Raw genomic sequence first — 24,049 nt, forward strand, 5'->3', positions numbered from 1 at the left:
TGACTCCTTTCGCTTATGGCGCAAAGAAGCCAAACATCGCCGGCCGGGCTTTCTTCTTAAACAGTTTGACCTCGAGGTTGTCTAAGACTTCTGAGTGAAAACTACCATATTGGGGCCATTTTAAAACACCATCCTTGCGGGTGTATTTTATCCATACCTCATTATATGTGATAGGGCCTACTCCGTGCTTGATATATAACTCATATGTTGGAGTTCCAATCGGAGGAACCGGACACGAATCCTCTAATCGGGAGTCCTTACTACAACCAAGACAAAACAAGTTTCCAAGTCTGCTAAGACCAGGCATCTTTGCTCACTAGTCTAGCTTCAAACTTCAAGGGATTATCTAACTATGATACTTTCGTGAATACATGAATCCCTCGGTTTTGGCGCTTGCAAGTACCAAACAAACCGTATCTCAAGGATACCAAAACTAAGAACCAAACTAAGGACTGGGAGACGCTCCACTTATACTTAACTGAAGTATTGAAGATCGATGACGTCACTAGAAGACTCGTCTATTGTTTCGCTCTACCAAGGATGACTGGGTCCAAAACAGGGCGATAGTCAGGGCAGCAGTCCTTCGTAGCCGTCGGGACGCGGGGAACCTCGCAGCAAAGACCTTCGGAACCACGTCGACATACGGGGGTCACTGAAGTGGCTGGCCGTCCTCTGGAATTTTCACAGGAAGCTCCTCACGAACATCTGGCTTGGACCGTCACCGCTTGATACCGCCCCGAGTTGGGCGCCAACTGAGGTGCCGGGTTTTTAGGAACCCGGTGGTGCCAGGGGATAACACCCGAAGACCTCTGAGTTCTCCCTGTTTCGGACCACAGAAACCAAGAGTCTTCTAGGTGAAGTCAGAGATCGAGTTTTATTGGCTGCAACCAAGTAACAAGCGTCCTAGAATTACAACAGCACGGGCTGTAAGCTCTCAGGAGACTGTTCGTTTTTACAGAACCAGCCTTCTCCTTCTATACAAAATATTGCACTTCAGGTGAGAATTCTTGGGTTTACGATATGGTCATAGACATATTTACACAATAAAGCAAAGAGCGAAGTCATGACGGCCAACCCATATTTTAGATGTCCAGTTTGTGATAGATGACCCAGCCCAGCCCGGAATTTACAATCAGATATTGATGAAACCTCAATAAAACAGGGCACCTCCTTGTCATAAAACTTGCCATAAACAAGAAACATGGACAGGTGTATGTGTGTAGAAAACATGGTCTGTAGGTGGTGAATGGTTTATGGCATGTTGTGTATTGATGCTATCTCATTCGGCCACTGGGCGAGGAGCTTCCCGAACAGGTTTGGCTGGAGGCAGTGGAGTCAGTTTGGCCAGGTCATGGGGAAGTCAGCTAAGGTGGACGTGTCCTTTCAGATCAAGCTCGGCCTTAATCAATTGACTATATGAGGGCAAGTCATAAGATGGATGCCGTTCACAAAATGGAGTCCGAGGGTTCGGAACGGAAACCATGATTTAAGGGTGTTAGCATAGCTCAATCATGACGCAAATGCACAGGGATAATGTCCTAATCATTACCGGTCTGTCGATACCAAATTCGTCATGGTACGACGATATTTTGTGACACGAGTGTTGGACCTTGATACCGGTATTACAGCAGGGTCTAGAATTTCAGAACCACGTACTAAGCATAGGCCAATACTTTAGAATAATTTTATTTACCTGGTGACTGTGGGTGGAATATTTGGATACAAATGCACATCTGCTTTCACCTTTATACTGAGAAATAATCATTAATAAATTTGTCAGTGATTTATTTTCTGCTTTAATGGCTGCTTTCTTTAGTATAACGTCCGAGTAGTTCCGTTGACAAATAAATAATTTACCTGAAATTTATGCTTTGTGAAAAATCTTAACTAAAAAGAAAGGATTGAACCGATTTCTTTGAGTGCATGTGGGAGACTCCCCTCTTTCTTCAAGGAGAGCGCTTTCACGATTGCTTATTCATTCCTCACACTCAGGGGGATTTTCCCCATTGCACCATCCACCATTATACTTGGATTAAATCAACTACCCGACAGGAGTGCGCCTTTCTCTTTCTAGTTCGAGTAAATTTACATCTGAACCATAACCCAAAAAATCCAATAGTAGCCCCAGGGATGTGGAGGTATTTGAGACACTGAAAGCATCTTGACTCTAAAAATAAGAACATCTTCTTTTCCTCCCAGCCTTTGCGAACAGAAGACTTTGGTACGAAGTGGTCATATTTGAAGTTTTTGAAATGGAGTATTATGTATTTGGTAATACGTGTGCTCAGTATGGTAGCCTCTTCATATGTATTCCCCACTCACCCTTTGAAGCAGCAACTGACTTGTTGGCTCAAGGAAATCACAACTAATTAAAACGTATTTATTTGACTGTTTTTTTCTACAGATGGCTTAATGGTGCAGATCACCCCAGAAACAATGGAAGGTCTGCGGCAAGCCCTAAGAGAGAAAAAGGACTTTCGAATAGCATGTGGAAAAGTAGATGCAGGAGACCTGAGGGAAGATGTGAACATCTGTTGGGTTCAGTCTGAAGATCAAACAAACAAAGGGTGAATGATTGGTTGCTTCTTGGTTTATTTTAATAAGCCTAAAATATTTTTAATTGAAGCAGATAAAAAATATCTTTATTTGTAGAAAATATTTTTATTGGCTACATAACGTAGTTATAATATCTATTTATGCAACACAAAGTTGGTAAAACAAATTGGGAAGTAAAATTAAGCTCATTCAGTTTCATATTTTAAACCTCAGAAGACAATTGAATCACAGATGGCTGACGGGCATTACCTAGCAAGAAGCTTGATCCTATATATATATAGTGTGTAGGTAGCAAATATACATATTCTGGTATCCACCTGATTGAATATCTTCACAACTGGCACACCTCAAGTGAATCAGTCAATCTCATAAGGAATCAACACCTATTAAGACTATTAAAACAGCATTTAAGTTATAACCTTTACATTTGTGTTCAGCCAGAATGTATGCATTGCGCAATACCATGCTGCTGGTGGTATTTTTCAGATAGAATCTGACAATATTATCCCACCAATTGGTGGCCCGCAATCAAGCCCTCCAATCATGGATCAAAACACCAGCTAACAAGGGGAGGGGGGAATTTATTATCAACAGTGTGATAGCTCATTGAATAAAATTGGCAGCAGTTAAAGTGATAGCACTACGTATAAAAAAATACAGTTTTGCGTATCTTGTCTTCCCCAGCTGTCCAGCTCTTACGTTGATGAAAGAGTTTATTTGTCGGGATTTCATCAAGGAAACTTGGCAGTGGCAGTGTGCTCCAGAAGGTTGAGGCTTGCAATTTCAGTAATTCCCCCTGGCCTCTTAAAAAAATATCTCAATCAAATTTAACTACGCAAGAGTTAGTCAGTTAATGGAGGCCAAAACTGGGTGCCAGATTTAGTAATGTGGAAGTCTGCATGAGCAGAACTTTGCATATGAAACTTAGAGTTTGAATTTGACTCTGTAAGTTGGCCAGTAACAGTCCGCAGAGCCCCTTAATTGCACTTATGAGGTCATCAGCTCTTTTTGTTTGTTGATGAGACAAGCCACATAGTTTTGTATTGAGGTGGTGCAACAGAGGGATCACACATACCTGGTCACATTGTTTACAGTACTAGGGACCATATGAATCTAAGATCTCACCTTGCCAGCAAATGTAATCTGATGGTGTTAGGTAAGGTATGAAAAAAGCATTATTCAGAGCCTGAGTAATAAAAACATAGATTTGGATTAATTTGTAGTAGTGTTTGGCCCAATCCTGTTTTGACTCTTTGATGTTGCTAGTTTGTTTGAGCAAAAAATGTCAAGTTAGCAATGTGCAATGATTAGTAGGCATACTCTTTAAACTATATTATTTTGTCCTGCAAATGCTTATTCCCAGTTACACAAATCAACAAAAACAGTTGCTTGTTTTAGAACCACAGCTGATATAATTGCTGCACTGCATTGTGTCGTTGGTGTATGAATAATGTATTGTGTTGTATTTGGTTTTCTAAAGTGCCTGGCTGCCCCCAACAGGGGGGTTCCAGTGCTCAAGGGTTCGGCTGTAACAGATATCCACAAAATAGGGCCTACACTGTTAAGAGAGCAGGACTTGAAAAATGTATGGAAAATGTCTTCACGTGGGCTTTGACGTAGATACAGTGGCAATTTATTCCAGAGTCGGGGTGACAGATCTCTAAACGAGTGCCGCCTATCTTGCTCAATTGAACCTAGGGACTTGAGCCAGTTTCAAGTTGGATGATGTTAGTGAATATAGTAAAAATAAATACTTGGACGAAGCATGTGGGCCGCTGAATTCACATCTTAGCATAGATTGCCGCCTAGTGTTGGGTCTGGATGTTTGCACCTGGTTGTCTTGGAAGAGTCTTCGAAGTATCACGAGATAGGTGACTCCTCCCCTGGACTACAGTGCACATGGGCATCTTCTCCATCTTCAGATTATTTTTTTCCGCCATTGGGTTTGGATGCACTTCGACAGCTCCAACTTCGAGACCGAAGTTTTCCAACTTTCCTACGCCAACAACCTTCTACATTCGACGGTATTGTTTCCGCTCGGTATCCCTCGACTCGACAACACTTTCGACTTTGCTCTGGTAGTCGACACGGGCTGATGGAAAGAACCCCGTTTAAAAGATGTCCACAATGTGGATCCAAATTTCCACTTACTGATGAGCATAAAGTATGCAACAGGTGCCTATCTCCAGAGCACAACGAAGAACACTGTCCAGCCTGTGCTCTGTTCTGGTCAAAGAAAACTATCCAGAACCGACGAGCTGCTCGACAAGAGATGCAGCGCCAGGCACCAGACCCAGAAAACATTTTTGACGACGAACATGAACTCCCAGAGGCGGCGGACTCCGATCTGGAGATAGACACCGTAGAGGACCAGTCAGACTCCGATGACCAGATCACACCAGGGCAAACAGTGAGTACCAAAGCCCCTACCCCGCCTCCACCTCCACAAAAGGCTCCGGTCAAAGCATCGCCTAAAAGCCTTAGCCGCAACCGAAACACCGCTTCAGAAGCCCCGCCTTCCGGCTCGGCTCCAAAGACTACACCCAAGCCTTCCGTAACCCCGGGACCGAGCAAAACACTTTCTAAAGTGCCCTCAGCATCGAGCAAAATCGCTCAACTCAAAAAATTCGACTAGCACAAGAAGGCCACCGACTTGAAAACAGCCGCAGTGCCAAGAACGGGAGTCGACACCAAGAAAGTCGTCGATCCAAAGAAGTCCGTCGACCTCAAGAAGGTCGTTTCATCCAAAAAAGGGCGTCGAGCCAAAGATGGTCGTCAAGCTGAAGACTGCCGTCAAGCCAAAGTAGGCCACCGAGCCAAAGAAGGCCATCGAGCCGAAGAAGGCCGTCGAGCCGAAGAAGGCCGTCGAGCCGAAGAAGACTGTCGAGCCAAAGAAGGCCATCGAGTCAAAAAAAGGTCTTCGAGCCGAAAAAAGCCGTCGAGCCGACAAAGGCCGACAAGCCAAAGAAGGCTGCCCATCATACAAAGAACGTCCAGCCTAAAAAGACACTCGACCCAAACAAATCCGTCAAGCTGAAACAGGCTCCACACCCAAGGGTCTTTGAGTCCGAGACTCACCGTAAAACAAGCCATAAAGACAAACAGGCGACCGATCCAAAAACCTCTGCGCCAAATCCACGGACAGTGGAAGAAGAACTTTTTCATCCAGATCCAGTCTACCCAGAACAACAAAGACTGTATATAGACCCTCATACAGGACATATATCCATTTACAATAAAAACAAGAGAAGACTGGACACTGAAGCCCCTTCTCCTGTTTCTCCTAAGAAAAAGGACTTTGGCACATCCCCTTCAAGACCTTACACACCTCCTCCTTTCACTCTTAACATGCCTTATGTTCCATATTCTCCCACACCTAGAGATTATGATAAGGAAGAAGACATGGGTGAAGATCCTCAGAATGACTTTATACAAACTGACGATCAAGTAAACCAGGATGACACATGGACTGACCATAATGATCCTGATGACACATATTATACACAACCCATAACAGATCCCTCACCTTATCCCACAAAGCCATCTCCTACTGACGACACTGTCGCTTTTGACCAGCTAGTGGACAGAGCAGCTCAGTATCATGGCGTACACATGCACACTGACCCCATGGAGGAGGATTTTCTATTCAACACCTTCCCAACATCAGAGAAGAGTGTACGTGTACTCCCTATGCTAAAAGGAGTACTAAAGCACGCACCAGACATCTTTAAAGAACCAGCCAGGGCTCGTGTCATCAATCCAAGGTTTGAAAAAATATATAAACCGGCCCCTACTCACCCCTCTTATATCCGGTCACAGCTACCACTAGCTGTGACCGGATATAAGATATAAGCACAAGGCACCTTTAATAAAGGCTCCAATAGAGGAGGTTATAGAGGGAACAATAACAAGGGCAGAGGATGTGGTAATAAAAACACCCGAGCCTCCGCCGCCACCAAACAGTGACCTCTTCACACTCCCTCAAAACCACTTAACACCAATCGGAGTCAGAATAACACAATTCCGACCAGTCTGGAATGCTATCACTACAGACAAGCGGGTGAGACAAATTATCGAGTATGGGTACTGTCATTTGAACTCACTTCTACTCCACCCAACATACCGCCCAAACAACAGGAGGTGCTATCCATGCTAGAAAAAGGTGCCATAGAGCCAGTCCCATTTCTTCATCAAGGAACAGGAGTATACTCTCTATACTTCCTCATTCCCAAAAACGATGGCTCCCTCAGACCGATATTAGACCTCAGACCTTTGAACCAATACATACTCTCAGATCATTTCCATATGATCACTCTACAACAGGTACTCCCAGTACTCCAGCAAGGCGACTTCCTCACCACACTAGACCTCAAGGATGCGTACTTTCACATCCCCATACATCCAGCTCACAGGAGATACCTCCGGTTCACAATAGATCACTATCAATTCAAAGTTCTCCCCATCGGGGTAACTACAGCACCAAGGGTTTTTACAAAATGCCTGGCAGTAGTGGCAGCACACCTCGGGAGGCAACACGTCCATGTGTTCCCCTGCCTCGCCGATTGGCTCATAAAAACCAACTCACAAGCACAGTGTGCCAGCCATACTTCACAAACAATCCATCTACTGCACAGTCTAGGATTTTCCATAAATTATCCAAAATCACATCTGCAACCCTCCCACATACAGCAATATCTGGCAGCAACAATAGACACCTCCGTAGCAAAGGCATATCCAAATCCAGCCAGGATAGCCAACATACAGTCTCTCATTCAAAAATTTCAGCCACAACACTCCCTGCCAGCACGAGTGTTCATGCAGCTTATAGGCATGATGGCCTCCTGCATATTCATCGTCCCTCATACTCGGCTTCAATTGCGCCCCTTACAGGAATGCCTAGCACGCCAGTGGAACCAAGTTCAAGGACAACTAAAAGACCTAGTGTTGGTAGACAGTCGCACTTACTGCTCTCTGCAGTGGTGGAACCCACAAAACCTTTCCAAGGGGCGATGTTCCAAGAGCCGGTTCCACAGGTAGTATTAACAGCGGACGCATCACTGACAGGCTGGGGAGCCCATCTCCTTCAATATACAGTCCAAGGTCTCTGGACAGCCAAAGAAAAGACACTACATATAAACCACTTAGAGTTGCTAGCAGTATTCCTAGCAATGAGAGCCTTTCAGAAATACTTGCGCAACAAGGCTGTGTTATTCCGGACGGACAACATAACAGCCATGTACTACATCCAAAAACAAGGGGGGGACACACTCTCTGCAACTATCTCACCTAGCACAGAGCATATGGAAGTGGGCAATCCCACAAAACATTTATCTCCTGGCAGAACACCTCCCAGGAATAGACAACCAGATAGCAGACCTACTGAGCCGACACAGTCAACAAGTACACGAATGGGAGATTCATCCTCAAGTTCTCCAACCATTCTTCCAAAAGTGGGGACATCCAGAGATAGATCTGTTTGCCACAAACGAAAACTCAAAATGCCCGTCCTTCGCCGCCACAAGGCAATGCGATATGGATGAACTGGTCAGGCAGATTTGCGTACGCTTTTCCACCAACCCCAATGATTCCATTAGTGGCACGCAAACTAAGGCAACAGTCACTCGCAATGATCCTGGTAGCTCCCACATGGGCAAGACAGCCATGGTACACAACGGTCCTAGAACTCTCAGTGGTTCCTCACCAAAAACTGCGCCTCCCGCCATAACTGCTAACATAGAACATGGAGAAATCGGGCACCCAGACCCCAATCACATGAACCTAGTGATCTGGCTCCTGAGGTCTTAGAGTTCGGATATCTTAACTTGCCTCCAGACTGTATGAACATTATCAAGGAAGCAAGGCGTCCCACTATCAGGGCATGCTACGCAGCTAAATGGAAAAGATTTGTAATTTATTGTAATAATAACCAAATCAATCCTTTAGATGCATCCATCCAAAATGTAATATGTTACCTGCTACATCTTCAGAGATGTAACCTAGCATACTCATCCATAAGGCTACACCTTGCTGCTATAGTAGCATATTTTCAAAATAGACAACATGTGTCCCTATTCAGAATCCCACCTATCAAAGCTTTTATGGGGTTATTCCTCCAAAGCATCCACCTTCTCCAGTCTGGAACTTAAATATAGTACTTACCAGACTCATGGGACCCCCTTTCGAACCACTTCATTCATGTGAACTACAGTGCTTAACATGGAAGGTGGCATTTTTAATTGCTATTACCTCCCTCAGGCAAGTGAGTGAGCTACAGGCACTAACCATTCAGAAACCTTTCATGCAAATACACCGCAATAAAATAGTGCTTCGTACAAACCCTAAATTTATGGGGGGCGGAGCTTACCGGCATCCATGGCGGACGCTTGAAAGCGCAGCTCCGCCACATCACCTACACAATCCTGAAGATATCCTTTTTCCTTCGGCGCTATTGATAAGGCGAGGACGTCTCCCCACCCCTGAACGCCCCCGGCACCTCCGGAGCCGTCAACGGGAGCCGTGTGACACTGGTGAGGGGAGGAAACGGCGGGCTAGAGTGCCGGGTTGTAGGGCCTCTGAACCGCGACCCTGCGTGGACCTGCCCCCGGAGTGCGTGCTGAGACGTGCAGCACGGGCTGCGCCTCGAGCCCGAGTGACGTCAGAGGTTGGTAGCCTTGCTCCCGTTCCGTAACTCGAGACTTCGGGGGGGCACCGGAGAGGGCACCGGAGAGCAGCGGAGCGCGGTGCCCACTGCGGGACAGCGCTTACAGGACCTTTTGGACCCACGAGCCATTGGGGTGAGGAGAGCAAATCACCTGACTCTTGCAGCTGCCGGGCCGCGGCTTCAGAGGCGGAGGCCCGGGGGGAAGCGACACAGCAGTGGAGCCCTAGCGACCCCGGTGAACAGGGAGCTGCACGGAGGCCTGGGGGCCGGATTTCACCAGCGCAGAGTGCTGAGGATACGGAGCGAGGGCCGGTGACTCACTGGGCCCTGACCATCTCTCCACCTGGTGGACGGTCTCCATCTGCCACGGCACATCTTCCCCCCTCGCCCCCACTGGACAACATCCGCCTGCCACGAAACCGAGGAGAGTGCCTGGCCCTGGGGGGGGCGCGTGTGGCGGCTGCCATATTTAGGCGGAGGCAACCCTGTGTCGTGGGGAGGCCCCTGTGAAGGCGCATATTTGACCCGGTACAATCTCCCTTCTGACGGGGCGATCAGCCGAGACGCGGTGGGTGTCCTGCCGAGAGTGGTGAAGAAACAGCCCGACCAAACGCCGCGGGTCCCCCACTGTTGAAGACTTGCTGGGGTGCTGTTCGGGACTGCCCTGGGGTGCCCTCTCTGCTGAGACTGATTCGCGACTACCTCCGCAGTCGCACGGAAGTGCCAGATCCGCAGTGGGACAAGCTGGGGAGCCCAGGGGACCTCACAAGAACGGTGTCACAATCTACTACAAGACTAACTCCCCCCAGAGACTGCGGTTCGCGGAGAGGCCGACAGAACAGCGGCGCTGCAAGATGGGGAAAGGGGATGCAGAGCAGTCTAAACTGCCATTTGAACAACGGCGCACTAAAACTCTCGATGCAGGAGAACCAGACAACGGGCAGCCTTCTACTACACAGGACGGCTCGATCTACTCCGGTATAAAGGAACTGCTGGTCACCATGGAAAAGGGCCTGCAAGACAGCATGGCGTCGATTGGGACGAAGATTGACGCCCTCACCTACCGGATGGACAGGATGTCGGAAAGGGTTGATAAACATGCGGAGCGCCTCGACATGTCCGAAAGGCGGATTACTGAAGTGGAGGAGGGGCAAATGGAACTCGATAAGGACCGCAAACACATGGCAAAGCTATTACAGGTGATCCAGGACAAGTCGGAGGATTTGGAAACTCGCTCCAGGAGGTCCAACATTCGAATTACGGGGGTACCGGAGACGACCCAAACGGGCAGGATGGAGCTGTTTGTTGAGAGGTTGCTAACCACTCTGCTGGGGGAGGACGCATTCTCCAACATGTTCATAGTGGAGAGGGCTCACCGCTCGTTGGGCCCCCAGACCGCGCCCGGGGGCCTCCCCCAGGCCTATAATAGCTAAACTCCTGAATTATCGTGACAGAGATACGGCACTGAGAGTGGCCAGGGAGAAAGGACAGCTGCAGTTCGAGGGATCTAACATATCACTGTATCCAGACTTCACCGCAAGGGTACAGGAAGAACGGAGACGTTTTGCCCCATACAAACAACAGATGCGAGATCTTGGATTGGACTACGCGATGCTGTACCCGGCGAAACTGCGGATAAATCAAGGTGGTCACTCCCATTTTTTTACGGACCCGAAAGACCTTCAGAAAGCGCTAAAAGCCTGGGCAAAGGAACGGCGGAGCAGCCCTGGGGGACGTACGGAAGAGCAGGAACCATCAAGTGGGCTTGAAGACCAAGAATGAATACTCGGCGTCCTGGGTTTAGTCCGGATAGTTACCGGCCAGTGTCGCACCGCAAAGAGGAGGTTGGTGCACAGTGCTGACCGGAGGCTTTTTCGCTACGATGGACTGCGCGGACGCTGAGAGCTGTTGGTGCTTCTGAGGCGAGCACGGACTCCGAAACTTGGTGAGACTGTTCCAAATTACTCTGGCACACTTGATCCCGTAGACTTTTTGGCTTCTTCTTCTTACCCTTAGATTTGTGTGCTATATGGGATTGTGTGCACTGGTTATTTCCTCCTACTTCCCTTAGGATCTTCGGACCGGGGGCTGACGGAGGGTAGACGGGGCTCTGGGACATGGCAGAGAATGATGTTTATCATTGATAGGTATTTGGACATGGATTGCCGTTGGAGGATAACTGAGGGGTGATGGGGCGGGGTGCTGGATGGCTGACGTTGTTTGAAGTCAAATGCTACATGCATTACTCTTGGTAACCTCTGCCCTAGCGCTGACAGCACAATGGGTTCCGGCTGGGCCCTATAGTACAGGTTTGGGGGGGAAGGGGAGGAGGGGGGATCTTATCGCCATGCTAGGCCATGTTGGGGTTTGTCTGCTGTGGGTGGAGGGGGGTGAAGGCACAGTTGCCATTAGGAGACAGAGGGAAAGTTGCGGTTCTTATGTTTTGTATCGTTGTAACTTGCCTCAAAGACCACGATGTGCTTCCTGTAAATGTCTGCTTGCCCGTAATTTGGCCTGCCCTTCACGCCTTACCACGACTCTAGAACCCGGGCATCATTCTCATGGCTGAGGTAGTTGGTGGGCGGGCTGAAGATAGACCCGGATCGATACACGCCCTCACGTGGAATGTCAGGGGGCTCAATGACCACAGGAAACTCAGGAAGGTGCTATGCTATCTGAGGCGCCACAATATCGATATTGTACTTTTACAAGAAACGCACCTCCCACTCTCGTGTAACATGCTGCACAATAGAAGCTTAGTGGGGCAGATAGCGGTTGCTGGGTTCACCACACACACGCGGGGGGTCCTCACCTGGGTAAACCCGAAATCGGGACTTCTGATCCAAACCCTGGGTGTCGACTCGGAGGGACGGTATGTCATAGCGTCTTGTAAGGGGCGGGGGTTGGAACTGTTGGTAGTTAACACATATTGGCCCAATTATGATTCTCCTGATTTCTTTGATTCCCTAGCCAATGAGATAGCTGGACATGACAATCCACACATATTGTGGGGTGGGAACTTCAATTTGACGTTAAACGTGATATAGACAGATCATCGGGACCCCCCCCCCCCCCCCCCCCCCCCCCCCGTCGGCCCTCTGCAGCTGCGCAGTCGCTTTCGGCGAAGCTGATGATGCTAGATATGATTGACGTGTGGCGGAACAGAAATGTTGGGAGGGGCGGCTTCACACACTACTCCGCATTTCATGACATACACACGAGGATAGATTACTGGTTTGCCACAGCGGGAACAGACCGTTCGATCAGACAATGTAAGGTGCTCCCGCGCACTCTCTCGGACCATTCCCCCATTCTGATAACCTTGGATACCCCAGTAAAGGGATACGCACCGTTCACGTGGCGCTTCCCGCCATACTCCTTGTTAGACCCGATCTTCCGCGGTGAGCTGGCGGAGGCGATTGATGTGTTCTACGAGAAAAATGTGGGGTCGGTGGAGGACTTTCAAACGATATGGGAGGCATTCAAAGTTTACATTAGGGGCATAGCGATGGCTAAGCACTCCAGTGTCTTGAAGGCTACCAGGGCCACCTTAGCTGACCTTGAGCTACAGTTGCAGGCGCTCGAGGCTAGAAGTCGATCTAACCCAGGGGTCTCTGTAGAAGCTGACACTAGCGCCTACTGGTAGAATACCACGAGGCTGCGGACAGAGAGGTACAACACTTGGGCAAGTACGCTACGGCCCGCATATACGGAGAGGGAGAGAGGCCAGGTGCAGTCCTAGCTAACGTCATTAAAGGTCGGAGGAGAAAGGCACTAATCGCAGAATTAAGGAACCCGAGCAGAGACAGAGTGTCTGATGAGGCCGAAATCGCAGCAGTCTTCAGAGACTATTATGCGGAGCTATACTCTTCCAAAAGCGGGCACATGTCGGCTGAAATAATGGACTATCTAGAGCACATACAACTCCCGTTCCTCCCACATTCCGACAGGGAGTTCCTGATGTGCCCTTTACAGCTGGACGAAATCAGAGAAGCACTAGCCTCCATGGGCTCGGGCAGTGCACCGGGCACGGACGGACTCTCAGTCGACTACTATAAAGCATTTCAGGAACAACTATTGCCATACATCCACACACTCCTAGAGGACATAAGTGTGCAAGGCCCCATGCCAAGCTCCATGAGAGAGGCGATGATAGTTACCATTCTGAAGCCGGGAAAGCCACATGACGACTGTAGCTCATACCACCCAATTTCGCTCTTGAATGTTGACACTAAAATCTACGCCAAGGTTCTGGCGAATAGACTTGCACTTCTGGCCCCTGACCTAGTGGCCCCGGAACAGGCGGGATTCATCCCCTCCAGAAACCTGACCTACAATATAAGAACAGTATTGGGTACCATCCAGCATGTAAAGCAGGACACACCAGCGGTGGCGCTCTTTTTAGACATGGAGAAGGCATTCGACTCGGTCGAATGGCAATTCCTCCTTCAGGTATTGCGCCGTATGGGTCTTGGCGAACCCTTTATTCAAATCATAGGCGCATTATATGACGGCCCCTCGGCCAGGGTTCGTGTGGGCAACGCAGTCTCCCCCCCTTTCTTCATAGGAAGAGGCACCCGTCAGGGATGCCCTTTATCCCCTTTACTGTATGCTCTCGCTGCAGAGCCTCTGGCCTGTGCACTACGAGAGTATCACAGCCACGAGGGAGTTCGGTTCCCAACGTACAAAATAGTTGCGTCTATGTATGCGGACGATACGTTGCTGTACGCCCATGACCCTGCTAACTCACTCCCCCCACTTCTGATGGAGGTCGTTCGGTTCGGTGCACTGTCAGGGCTCAAAGTTAATTGGGCAAAATCGGTGGCGCTGCCCCTCACTCCAGTGACAACTCGGGTGGAGACGGAGTACCCTGTACAGTGGACGGAAGACCCGATCAGATACTTGGGGATCCAAATCCACACGGATCCGGACCTGCTTATCGGGCAGAACTACGGGAGAGCAGTCAGTAAGTTAGAGGACGACATCGAGATCTGGTGCAAACTGCCCCTTACGCTGCTAGGCCGCATAGCTATAATGAAGATGATAGTGCTGCCGAGATTTCTGTTCCTATTTAACGCATTGCCGATCGTGCTTTCTGAGGCCTTCTTTCAACGCCTGACCAGCCTGATGATTAGACTAGCATGGGCAGGGAAACAGCCGAGAGTCAAGTGGACAACGCTCACCCTCCCGTACAATTTGGGGGGCCTAGCGGCGCCAGATCTTGCATTATATTACCGGGCTGCCCAGGCGTCTCATTTACACACTTGGGTACATGGCGACAAGCAAATACCACATGTCCGGATGGAACGATTATTCGCCCATCCACTACCGCTCCCGGCAACGGTCTGCCAACCGCAGGATCGCCGGACAGGAATACTGGATTCCATCTCCTCCACCAATCACGCCTGGCACTCACTCCTGTATCGCCAGGGAGGGGCAATGTTGTACTCGCCGGAGATGCCGCTTGAGTGGATGCGCTGGGTCCCGCCCATGGCGGACAAAGCAGTCACGCAGGAACTCTCAAAATTGGGGCTGAACAAGGCAGGAGACCTATTCCAAGACGGCACTGCCAAAACCTGGGAACAAACTCGGGGAGACAGGGCTGAACCCCCGTTACTCCAAAGATTCCACTTCCATAGAACTCGGAGTGCGCTTTCTGACCGCCTGGGTCCGGATATGGCGGAACCCCCAGATGTCCCAGAATTATCGTACGTGATTACGCATAAAGATCCCAAGAAGCTCTTATCAAACCTCTACAGCATAGCCAGATCACATGGGGAGCACCAGCTCATGAAAGCTCGGCTGGAGTGGCAGAGAGATTTGGGGTTGAAAAAATGACAAAGTCCCAAATCAGAGGACAAAGTAAAATCTGTCCTATTTTAGTGTTGGTACTACGAGTTATCTCCTAACTTGACATGTCCACAAATCAACGGGAAAAGCAAAGGTACAATCGAGTGTGTTTGATTATCAATCTATATCAGTTCCACACTATATTATCACGGACAAACATAGGTTGTGGCAGGTTCGGTACAGTGCTAACAACAAGAATATAAATTAAAATAAGACTTGTACCAGTGTATGTTTGGTAACTATGTTATTTAAATTTTATTCCACATAAACAATTTATAATTCACAATTCATATAAAATCATCATTAAAACATTTGTACTGTGCATATCAATAAAAAATGTTTTTGCATAAATAAAAACAAAAAAAGAATCACAAGGTCGACGCGGCGTTTCGGCTTTCTTTTGTACACCTTCCTCAGGACTGATTCTTATTGATCCAGATGGAATTATTGCCCATGTGGAGAATGTTGTTTTAGCGAAGGTCCTGCGTAGAATGGGACGATCAACTGAGCACAAGCTACTAACATCAATCTGTAAAGTGTGCTGTCTCTAATATCAAAGGAGTACCCTCAATTTCCTTTTGATCTCATTTTCTGTTTATTTATATGTTCATCTGTATATCGTCCTGCCGGGTTTAAGCTGCCAGAAGGAGCCACCGTTTGTATGAAGGTTATCGGTCAATTTCTCCCATAAGACCCGGGGGATCGGTCTTTAAAGTCGGAGATCTCTTTCAATTAGATCTGCGTCTCGCAATGGGACGATCAACACACTTGGGGTTCGCCTCACAGGGTTGTCGTGCACTTCGTAGCTTATTCCGGCCTCCCTGCTCCTGTCGTCTGGCAGCCTTTCCTCGTCTCAGTCAACCGGCATTCAAGAGAGATTTGGGGGCCACACTAGATGATGTGACGTGGTGCTACTGCTGTGAAAGCACGAAACGTATCTCCCTAAATGGTAAACACCGGCTCATACATTTAAGTTCCTCCAAAGGGTATATTATACCCCAGCGCGGTTGCACAGATATGGGCTGCGACCGGAGGCCCACTGCGAGCGCTGCCGAGCGACGGACGCTGACTTCTTGCATCTGTCATGGGGATGCCCGGGCATACAGACGTTCTGGCGCGACGTATTTTCCGAGATGAGCAGGATTCTTGAAGTCGACTTGGACATCGACCCGGGGATTGCACTCATAGGCAACACGAGGGGACTCCCGAGGGCAATACTCAGACTTACAGACATGGGAATGCTCATGGCCAGGAGAGCAGTAGCACAATGCTGGATGCGAGGCCCTCTACCAACTAAGGCCAGATGGTCGCGTGACATGCTGTACTGTAGCACACAGACGGAGACGTAAAGTGAACTACTACCCCCAAACAGCCGCCCGAAAAACATCTGTTCTTTATATACGTCCTATTTGCAGGAACAGAAACCCGTAGTTGCGAGCCCCACAGACAGCGTTTCCCACAGGTTGGGGACAAAACCCGCACACAACATACAACGGAGCACTGGCGCACACGAGAACGGATCGGAAGGGAATGGCAGGGACGAGAGAAGTGAGGGTGGAGAGGCAGGACAGGGTGGGAGCCATACTGGAGGGAATTCACTAGAAGAACCACACACTACACGAAAGCACCTCTAAATGCTGCACTAACACCCAGGAGTCGGGTCATAATACCTTCAGGACCCTCTTACCACTGACGTTACGCACACTGTCAGATGTTGGGGCGGTAGGGGTAGGGCTATTACGACAGTGGGAACCGTGAAACAGCGCAGGGAACTGTTGTGAGGCTTAAGGTAAGGGTGGGGGCGGGTAGTGCTGTAGGGGAGTTCAGGGTTGTTCTAGAGGGAGAAAAATACAAAACGCACAGGAACAATGGACGCTGCCTACAAGTAGGAACTATACTAGATGAGGAGTACACAGGATCCACTCTACGCATGCCGGACCCCTGGGTTGTCGGCTCCTAGGCTGTGTAACGTTTGATGTCGATTTGATGCGATTTACTGTTATGCGGCCGGCCCGGAGGGGTTGTAGGCCAGAAGCTGTGTCAATTGTGACTGCCTTTTCTGTGCAATAAAAAAAAAAAACTACATATATGCCAAAAGTTATATCCACTTTCCACATCAATCCGTCCATAGAATTGCCAGTTTTGTTTAAAAACCCGCAATCCGTGGCTGAAAGAGCTCTGCACACACTAGACGTTAAAAGAGCTCTGTTATATTACGTTGACAGAACAAAATCATTCAGAAAGACAAAGCAACTAGTTGTCGCTTTTTCACCACAACATAAAGGTAATCCCATTTCCAAGGCAGGAATAGCCAGATGGATAGTTAAATGCATTCAAATATGCTATCAAAAGGCACAGCGCACTTGAACAGTTCCCCTTAAAGAACACTCCACGCGTAAAATGGGGGCATCCATGGCTTTCCTAGGAAATCTTCCCTTAGTAGACCTATGTAGGGCAGCTACATGGTCTACCATTAAAACTTTCACTAAACACTACTGTGTTGACGTGCAAGCTAAGCAACAAGCTGCTGTAGGCCAGGCTGTCCTTAAAACTCTTTTTCAAACCACTGCAGCTGATACAGGCAACCACCGCTAGAGGAGAAACTGCTATACAGTCTATGCTAAGTTAGGAATTCAGCAGCCCACATGCCTCGAACGGAAAATGCTACTTAGCAGTATGCATCTGTTCTTGGCATGTAGGGCTGCTGACATTCATATACCCACCCTCCTCCCCGGTGCCTGTCACAGCTGCATGAGTATCTTCCTTACATACATTTTCATGGTCATCTCTTACATTACTATACTCCATCTTTGCCACAATGGCGAAAAACAATCTGAAGATGGAGAAGATGCCCATGCGCACTGTAGTCCAGGGGAGGAGTCTCCTATCTCGTGATACTTCGAAGACTCTTCCAAGACAACAAGGTGCAAACATCCGGACCCAACACAAGGCGGCGATCTATGCTAAGATATGAATGTCAACAGCCCTACATGCCAAGAGCAGATGCATACTGGTAAGTAGCATTTTCCTTATCCTTGTAGCGCTTCCTGATACAATTTTGCAGTGTCATAGCATTGTAAATATGAAATTGCACTATTGTCCTACACAGTGTTTCTTCTTTTATCCACTTTCAATTGAGCAACATTCAGGTTTGTCTGTCCTGAATTGAACTCTCTCAGAAACAGTGCTTAACTCTGAGTTATCCTGCCAACAATTTATGTTCTTCATGAGGTGCTCATGTTAAACGGTCTGATGCTGGTTGTTTTTTGTTAGATTTCTTTATATTGTTTTCAATAAACAATCAATATTCTCTTAGTCATATACAGGATAACCTATGTATTACTTCACCTATGACAGCGTAACTATCTTTTTGCTACCTATTTAGGTCTTCTTTTCACGCAGTGCATCATAACTATAGAGATCATGATTCCAGACTCCCAACTCCCCCCTCAAACCAGCTTCATATGTTCAGTGCCTTGTTAAGTACTTTAGGTGCCTTTTTGATTGTCATCATTCTGTTACAGCTCAGAATCCTGCCCCTTAATTCGGTTTCTTACTAATTATCACTAGGTTAATCTTTATTTCTTTAGATATCCTCCGTTTCTTGTCGCTCCCGCTCATCTACATCTTGTTGTGTGGGTGGAGTTAGTCCTACTACCTCTTAAATTATCATCCCCCAAGCCTGCAACACCTCGGGAAATTTCTCTTCCTGTCTAGTTTTCCTCATGTGTTCCTCCTCTGCCGTTGCCCATACCTTAAGGTCTGTCCTCCGCCACTTGTCTATAGCTGGGCCCTGTGGGGTTAACCAGTGTTTTGCTATTCGTCTCTTGGCTATCTTAAGCCCTAATTTCAGAAATCGTCTGCTAGTTTTATGTTTTGGGTTTCTGGGTATCAATCCCAAGAGGCAACTCTGTATTTCTAGAGCTGCTTTCCACCCCGTCACCCTGCTAAGTAGCTCTATTATTTCCGGCCATTATTTTTGTATTTTGGGGCAGTGCCAGACCACAAACTCTGCCTCCGTGTGGCAGCACCTGGGACATATTGAGTCTCGGGTTATGTTTATGGTTTGCAGTCGCCTAGAGGAGAGGTACGTAATATGTACAATGTTGTATTCAATCTGTTTAAAACTAGCACATATCGAGACTTTACGGACTTCCTCGTGTATGTTTTTCCAATCTTCTGACGTCAGTGGCTCTTTGCCGGCAGTTTGCCACTTCTCCTCTACCCTGAGGAGCTGATATTGTTTATCCGCCTTTAATGCTCTCAATAAGTAGGTTACCAATTTCTGCCCCCTGCCATTGTGATCATAGTAATTAGGGTTTGTGAGTGTTCTGGGGCTTCTGGGAATGTCGGCCAAAGCTGTTGGGCTGTGGCTGCCATCTTTGCGTACTGCAAGAATTGCCCTTCACCTAGTGCAAATGTTTCCATCACATCTTGATATGTTATGAACATGTTTTCAGTATATAGGTCTGCCAGCATTAGGCATCCATCTTCTTTCCATTTCTCGACCAACATTGTCTGTGCTACTTGGGTAAATTGTTGTACAGTCCAGACATCAGTGTACGGTGTTTGGGCACTCTTTTGGTGACCGTTCTTACTGTCCTGTCCCATATCCTGGCCACCAGCCGTACCACAGGGGGGAAAGCTCCCTGTATACCCCGTCCTTTCATAAGCAGGGTCTTCAGTTGCTGTCTGCCATAGGTGCCTGTGAGCAAGGTTCTCTCCCACGAAGGGTCCGGGTCTAGCCATTGTATTGCATGCTGTAACTGGGGTGCTAAAGTAATATATCTCCAAGTCCGGCATTTCCAATCCTCCTGTATCCCACTGCTGCTTCATTACCTCTAGTACTACACTGCAACGCTTCTCTTTCCACAACAGCAGTTTTAGCACTTAAACACTTTAGGCTGTATTTCATAGTAGGACTCCTCCATGACATAGAGGCATCTAGGCAGGACTACTATTTTGATCAGGGCTACTTTGCCCATCAGGAAAAATTTCAATGTGTTACAAAATTGTACACTTCTGTGTACTCCTTTTACTATCCTTGCAAATTTTCAGTTCATAAAATTTTTTTCCTCTCTGGTGATATGTATGCCTACATACCGGACAGTTTCCTTTGCCCAAGGGAGCTCTAACTGTGGGAGCTGGGATATTGCAGGTCCCTCCCGCTCGTCCTATCAGGTATAGCTGAGATTTAGACTTACTAATTCAAAGACCCAAGGCTTCACTACATTTTTCTAACACTCGGTTTAATACTGGGGTAGAGTGCATCGGGTACCTTAGGTATATCAGGTCATCATCCGCATGGAGTGACACTACATGTACCAGCTCGCAAATTGTTATGCCATGTCCCTTCAGCACTGTTCTGAGATGACATGCCAGTGGCTCTATTGCTATGAGAGGACAACCCTGCTGCGTCCCTCTATGGAGCGTCATACATTCGGACACATATCTCCCTCTGCGAAACCTGGCGGTTGGCTTTTTGTATAATAGTTTCAACCACTTGATAAATTGAGGACCCAGGCCCATTTTATGCAGTACTAGCCAATATATTCCCTTCTAACATAATCGAAAACGTATTCAATGTCCAGAAAGGCCAGAGCACATTCTTCTGAGACAGCGTCTAAAGTCTGCATAACATGTATGAGCCTGTGGATGTTCTTTAGGGTATTCCTGCGTGGTATAAGCCCTGTCTGGTCTTCATGTATGAGCTGGGGAAGATATGGGAGCAGTCTACTTGCCAAGACATGGCTAAAGATCTACATTCAGCATAGATAGTGGTCTGTACGAGTTCGGTCGCATCGGGTCCTTCCCAGGATTAGGCACTGCCACTATGAGCACCTCCAAAGCGGTACAAAAGGGGGTGGTGATAGAGGGAGCATCTGAACCAATCAAACACTCACACCCAGTCAACAGATCTGGGTTTAATCCATCACCGTTCTTTAACCCACACTGCCACCCCAGTTCAGACATGGCCATATGCAAATCAGTCTGACCCTGTGCCTCATGGGAACAGTCCAGCCCGAACTTCCAAGCCATGCCTTCCCTGGACCGGAAACAACCTTCCTTGGACCGGTTTCTGGCATTACAGCCGTCTTCAGCCAGGCTTGCTTGAATCCAGTGGCAAAGTGAGCAAGGGACTCAAGTTTGAGCATACCCTGACAACTTATGGCGAACAAAGCGGTACAAAAGGGGGTGGTAATGGACGGAGCATCTGAACCAATCAAACACTCACACTATGAGCGCTTACAGCGTTAAGCTCGGTAGCTATTTCTTCTCCCATACCTCCTCAAGTACCTCTATCAGTCTGTCCGCTACCAATTTGGGGTATTGCATGAGGACGTCTGAGCCCGTTGACTTTGCTGTTTTCATGTGTATGATCACAGTTTTTAATTCTGCCTTTGTCCTTTGTGCACCAAGGGCTTTCTGAGCTTCTAGGTCTAATCTGGGCGTTTCAGTGGCTTCCAGGTAGGTTTTTATATTCAGGGTGTGTGTGGCATTTTGAGGTTTCATGTATACCTTGTGTAGGTGAGCTGCAAATGCTGCAATAATTTCATGTTGCTGGAGAGCAGAGCTTGCCTGGCCTAAAGATGGCCGCTCCGTAATCGAGCTCCGCCAGCCACCGACAATCCGGCAAGCATTTGATGCCTTCATCGCTTGTTGTATGAGCGGAGAAACCGGGCGGAGGCAGCCTGTAATGAGTGGTGTGCATCGCAGTGTCCAACTGCTGTTTTGCCCTAATACAGCCAGTGATCTGGCCGATTATATCTACACCGGCGTGAGGCCTGCTTCCAGGGCCGACGCACGCAACGACACCCGCGGCGTCACCGCATCGCGGCTGGGGTGCAGAGCTTTGGAGCGTGACGTCCGCCTCAGCAAACGCTCTTGGTGGGGGCCTAGCGCGCTGAGCATTACCAGGACGGTGCTCTGGTGATCTACATGAGACGGGTGAGCCCCGCGGCTCGGTTCACAGCTCAAAGGTGCCTGATTGGCGGGCGGCGCATTGGAGGCTGACTTGCCCTATTCTTGCGCCTGATGACTCCTGCCTCTCCTGCTGGCCTACACTCCCCGTTCCCAGTATCCTTGACTGGTGCAGCCTGGGAGTGGGGCCCTCGGGATTTGCCTGCGTTTTACAGCCTACTCATCTTGGCTGCAACTGGTACTTCAGGGGGTGCGGGGGCTGCGACAATCACTCGAAGGGGCCGCATTCGTCCTTGAGCATGCTTTCTGCAAATTCCTCTCGCCTCGGAGCGCTGCTGACCCGGCTTGGCACCGCTTGAGAAGCCTCCTGAAGGTTAGTAGGTCCTGGGTCTGCTGTAGGAGGATGGGTAGGGTGTTCCAGGTCTTGGTGGCAAGGTAGAATGATCTGCAGCCGGAAGTTGTTTTTCGGATGAGGGTTACGGGGTCGAGGGCATGGTCGGCAAAGCGGAGCTGGCGGTTCAGGGTGTCGAAGGTGAGTCGTCTGTTGAGGTATGTTGGTCCGGTGTGTTGGAGTGCCTTGTGCGCGTGGGTTAGGAGCTTGAAGGTTATCCTTTTGTTGACGGGCAGCCAGTGCAGGTCTCTCAGGTGGGGTGTGATGTGGCGGTGTCGCGGGATGTCGAGGATCAGGCGGGCCAAGGCGTTCTGTATGCGTTGCAGACGTTTCAGTAGTTTGGCCGGGTCTTCGCGTAGACAGCGTTTCCGTAGTCCCGCCTGCTGCTGACGAGTGCCTGGGTAACCGGTTTTTTTGTGTCAATGGGGATCCATCTGTAGATCCTACGGAGCATGCTGAAGCAGGAGGATGAGACGGCGTTGACTTTCTTGGTCATGGACAGTGTTGAGTCGAGGATGAACCCCAGGTTGCGTGCGTGGTCAGTGGGCGTTGGTGCTGTTCCCAGGGCAGTCGGCCACCAGGAGTCGTCCCAGGCTGAGGGGGTGGAGCCGAGGATGAGGACCTCCGTCTTGTCTGAGTTCAGCATCAGACAGCTGTTCTTCATCCATTCGGCGAAGGCTTTCATTCCTTCATGGAGGTTGGTCTTGGCGGGTAGGGGGACCTTGGTGAGGGAGAGGATCAGCTGTGTGTCGTCTGGTAGATGTTGAACAATGTCGGGCCGAGGGATGATCCCTGTGGTACGCCGCAGATTATCTTGGAGGCTTTGGAGCGGAAATGGGGAGGCAGACGCTCTGGGGTCTGCCGGTGAGGAAGGAGGTGGTCCAATCCAGGGCCTTGTCTTGGATTCCTGCGTTGTAGAGGCGTGTGCGTAAGGTGCAGTGGCAGACCGTGTCGAAGGCGGCTGAATGGTCCAGGAGGTTGAGGGCCGCGGTTTCGCCGTTGTCTAGCAGGGCCCTGATGTCACCGTGGCGGCAATGAGGGCAGTTTCGGAATTGTGGTTGCTGCGGAACCCGGACTGGGACAGGTCCAGGATGTTGTTCTTCTCTAGGTAGCGGGTCAGCTGTGGGTTGATGGTTTTCCCGATGACCTTTGCCGGGAACAGGAGCAGAGAGATGGGCTGGAAGTTCTTGAGATCCCTCGGATCTGCCTTGGGCTTCTTAAGCAGGGCGTTGATCTCGGCGTGCTTCCCGCTCTCTGGGAAGGTCGCGGTCTCGAAGGAGATGTTGATAGCCTTGCGGAGCTGGGGTGCGATGGTGGCGCTGGCTTTGTTGAAGATGTAGTGTGGGCATGGGTCTGACGGGGAGCCGGAGTGGATGTTCATGATTTTGATGGTGTCGTCATCGTTGATGTTCGTCCAGGTGAGTAGGTGGTCGTTGTGGGTGGTGGTCGTGGGATCTGATGTGTCCTTGGCTGTCGTGGATGTCTGCAATCTTGGGATGGAAGAAGGTGGCCAGTAAGTTGCTCAGGTCTTGCGATGGTGGGATGTTGTTGGTGTTGAAGCTGGGGTTGGAGAGTTCCTTCACGATGTTGAAGAGCTCTTTGCTGTTGTGTGCGTTGTTGTCGAGGCAGACCCTTTGCGGATCTGATGAGATGGTGGTGTTGGCGCATGG

At 49.0% G+C, this 24,049-nt stretch overlaps 1 protein-coding gene across 5 annotated transcripts in view; it reads left to right on the forward strand.

The window, feature by feature from the left end:
* The window catches only part of ZFYVE16 (zinc finger FYVE-type containing 16), a 743,498-nt gene that overhangs the window by 556,920 nt on the left and 162,529 nt on the right, over positions 1-24,049 (forward strand). For all 5 annotated transcript variants that reach the window (XM_086960830.1, XM_086960829.1, XM_086960828.1 and 2 more), the window contains one exon: positions 2,405-2,567. In XM_086960830.1, coding sequence (XP_086816956.1) covers positions 2,405-2,567 — 163 coding nt within the window. The remainder of the gene's footprint in view (positions 1-2,404; positions 2,568-24,049) is intronic.

Source organism: Lissotriton vulgaris, chromosome 3_1 (genome assembly GCF_964263255.1).
Source record: "Lissotriton vulgaris chromosome 3_1, aLisVul1.2, whole genome shotgun sequence".
NCBI classification, from domain to species: Eukaryota; Metazoa; Chordata; class Amphibia; order Caudata; family Salamandridae; genus Lissotriton; species Lissotriton vulgaris.